At 38.2% G+C, this 2,916-nt stretch overlaps 1 protein-coding gene across 1 annotated transcript; it reads left to right on the forward strand.

Annotated features, from left to right (window-relative positions):
- The first annotated feature begins 722 nt into the window (after positions 1-722).
- On the forward strand, positions 723-1,679 carry LOC138898798 (uncharacterized). Its single transcript, XM_070184899.1, has 2 exons — positions 723-1,052; positions 1,107-1,679. Exons 1-2 carry the CDS (start codon positions 723-725, stop codon positions 1,677-1,679), a joined length of 903 nt encoding a protein of 300 aa, XP_070041000.1.
- The last annotated feature ends 1,237 nt before the right edge of the window (positions 1,680-2,916 follow it).

Here is a 2,916-nt window from a genome sequence, read left to right on the forward strand (position 1 = left end):
ACTCATACTACACTTCTGCACCTTGCAGATCTTGGAGTTTATGTTGCGGTACATGGCAGGAGCTGGCATTGAAGATTTACCCGTTATCCGGACATGGCTACCACTTGTTCTTGGTAGTCTTAGACTTGAGTTATGTTTATGTATATTCAAACAGATGTTGTATTACTTCACACTAGTTTTGTAAATCTAAGTCTTAGTGGATCGTGACTTGTATTACCAGTCCTTGGGTTGTTGTATAAAATTTCAGTTATTTCATCATTTATTTCTCATTAATCTCATTTGTAATATGTTGACTATTAGTTGGCTTACCCAGCAGGTTGGGTTAGTTATCATCATGACTAGTGGATTTTGGGTCGTGACAACTTTGGAACATAAGGTCTATGAAAACTCAACATGCCTGTTAGAGGCTGATCAATATGTAAAGGGAACATGGATTCTTTGTGATTGCTTTGATGGAACCATTTCAGACGCCAAGACATATTCAGAGGTATAGGAGAAAACTAAACATGGAAGCTGCATTGTCAAATATTAATGGTAAAATTTAGTTGTTTATTGATGTTGTGGTGGAATAGGGGCTTGTGATGGATACTTAGCAGCATGTGACAATTAAAAATTTTCATCAAGACATTGGACAGCATGTTATGATGACTTTTGTGTATGCAAAGTGTTCTGCACTTGAGAGATTAGAGTTGTGAGATAATTTGTATTATCTTGCAAGTGATATGGAACTTCCTTGGGTGGTAGGTGGAGACTTTAATGTGATATTACATGAAGATGAGAAGATTGGTAGCAAGCCAGTACATGCTCCTTATGAGGACTTTGCCTTTAGTGTCAACTCTAGTGGGTTGTTTGATGTAGGGTTCAAGGGGAGTCCTTTCGCTTGGTGGAATGGTAGACCTAATGTTGAGTACATTTTCAAAATATTGGATAGGATTTTTGTGAACATACCATTTCAAAATCTGTTCCCTGCAATTGAAGTGGAACATTTGTTAAGAACAGGTTCTGATCATGCACCTTTGTTCTTAAGTTGTGGACAACAGGCCATAAATTATGTCAAACCATTCAGGTTTTTGAACTTCTGGACAAAGCATGAATCTTTCAAATAGGTGGTGAGGCAAAACTGGCATGCTGGCCTTATAGGTGATCATTTTCTCATGTTTAAACAAAAGTTGAAGAAGGTGAAAAGTGCACTATCCAAATGGAGCAAAGCCACATATGGAGACATCTTCAAGCAATTAGTAATACTGGAAGATATTGTAAAGGTGAAGGAGATGCCTTTTGAGGAGGAACCAACCATTGACAATAGAATTGTTCTCCAAAAGGCTCAAGCAGAATTGAAAAAGTATCTCAACATTGAGGAACAATATTGGAAGCAAAAGGCAAGAATGACATGGTTTGCTGAGGTAGGCAGAAACACTAGTTTCTTTCACAACCATGTCAATGGCAAGAGTAAGAAGCTTCAATTAAAGAGGATCAAGAATGAAGATGGGGACTGGGTTGAAGATCAGGATCAAATGGCAAATGTGGTAGTGGATTTCTATCAGAGACAGCTCTCTAAAGAGGCTGGTCCTACTGGTTTCACTTTGTTAAACAATGTACCTTCTATGGTTACTATGGAGCAGAATCTAGAGATTTGTAGGTATCCAATACTTGAGGAGGTCAAGGGAGTTGTTTTTTAACTTAGTGGTAATAGTGCTAGTGGTCCTGATGGATTCACTGGGGCTTTCTATCAAGAGTGTTTGGAGATCATTTTCTCTGACATACACAGCATGGTGTTACATTTTTATGGTGGTGCATGTTTGCCTAAGTCTATCACACACACAAATTAGGTTTTACTGCCAAAGAAGCCAAGGGTGCAGAAATTTTCAGACTTGAGACCTATAAGCTTGAGTAACTTCATCAACAAAGTGATTTCTAGAGTGCTTCATGATAGGCTTGAGAAGTTATTGCCTTCACTGATTTCACCTAATCGGTTTGGATTAGTGAAAGGAAGGAGCATCTTTGAGAACATACTTCTCATACAAGAATTTGTCACTGACATAAGGCTAAGGGGTAAGTCTCCTAATGTGGTGATTATTAGACATGGCCAAGGCATATGATAGGGCTTTATGGAAATATTTGTTGCATGTGCTAAGGAAAATGGTATTTGTTGAGCATTTTATTACCATGGTGTGGAACTTTCTGTCAAATAATTTGTATTCGGTCTTGGCGAATGGGAAATCTTCACGCTTTTTCAAATTGACAAGGGGTGTTAAGCAAGGAGATTCACTCTCTCCTGCCTTTTTCATACTATCTGCAGAGATGTTATCAAGGTCCATCAACAAATTGTTTGAGGATAAGTCTTTTTTTGGATTTAGGATGCCTAAGTGGACTGATCCTTTAAATCATCTAGCATATTTAGATGATACCATAATCTTTGCCTCGTCTCATTCGGATTCTTTGAAGAAGGTGATGGCAGTCTTGGGCAGTTATGAGAAGATATCAAGCCAACTTATCAACAAGTCCAAAAGTTCCTACTGTACGCATGCTAATGTAGCTAATGCTTTGTTTCGAATAGTAGGTGATGTCACATGATTCTCTAAAGGTGAATTCCCATTTACTTACTTGGGATGTCCTATATTCCACACTAGAAGAAGGAAGGATTATTATGAAGATCATATCAAGAAAGTAAAGGCAAAACTGCACTCATGAAAAGGCAAATTGCTATCATATGGAGGCAAGGCTACACTCATTACTAGTGTACTACAAAGCATGCCAGTACACTTATTGTCAGTTCTTGATCCACAAACAATATACTAGAACATCTACATAAGCTCTTTGCAAGGTTCTTTTGGAGCACAAAGGAAGAAGGTAGGAGTAGGCATTGGTCTTCATGGCAAAACTTGTGTCTTCCTAAAGAAGAAGGTTGATTAGGGT

The sequence above is a fragment of the Nicotiana tomentosiformis genome, chromosome 9 (genome assembly GCF_000390325.3).
Source record: "Nicotiana tomentosiformis chromosome 9, ASM39032v3, whole genome shotgun sequence".
NCBI classification, from domain to species: Eukaryota; Viridiplantae; Streptophyta; class Magnoliopsida; order Solanales; family Solanaceae; genus Nicotiana; species Nicotiana tomentosiformis.

What these genes read in the sequence shown, in the direction of transcription:
- LOC138898798 (XM_070184899.1), top strand. Translation starts at nt 723, where the DNA reads ATGGAACTTCCTTGGGTGGTAGGTGGAGACTTTAATGTGATATTACAT. An exon ending in GACAACAGGCCATAAATTAT is followed by an intron (nt 1,053 to 1,106) that starts GTCAAACCATTC and finishes TCTTTCAAATAG; the next exon opens with GTGGTGAGGCAAAACTGGCA.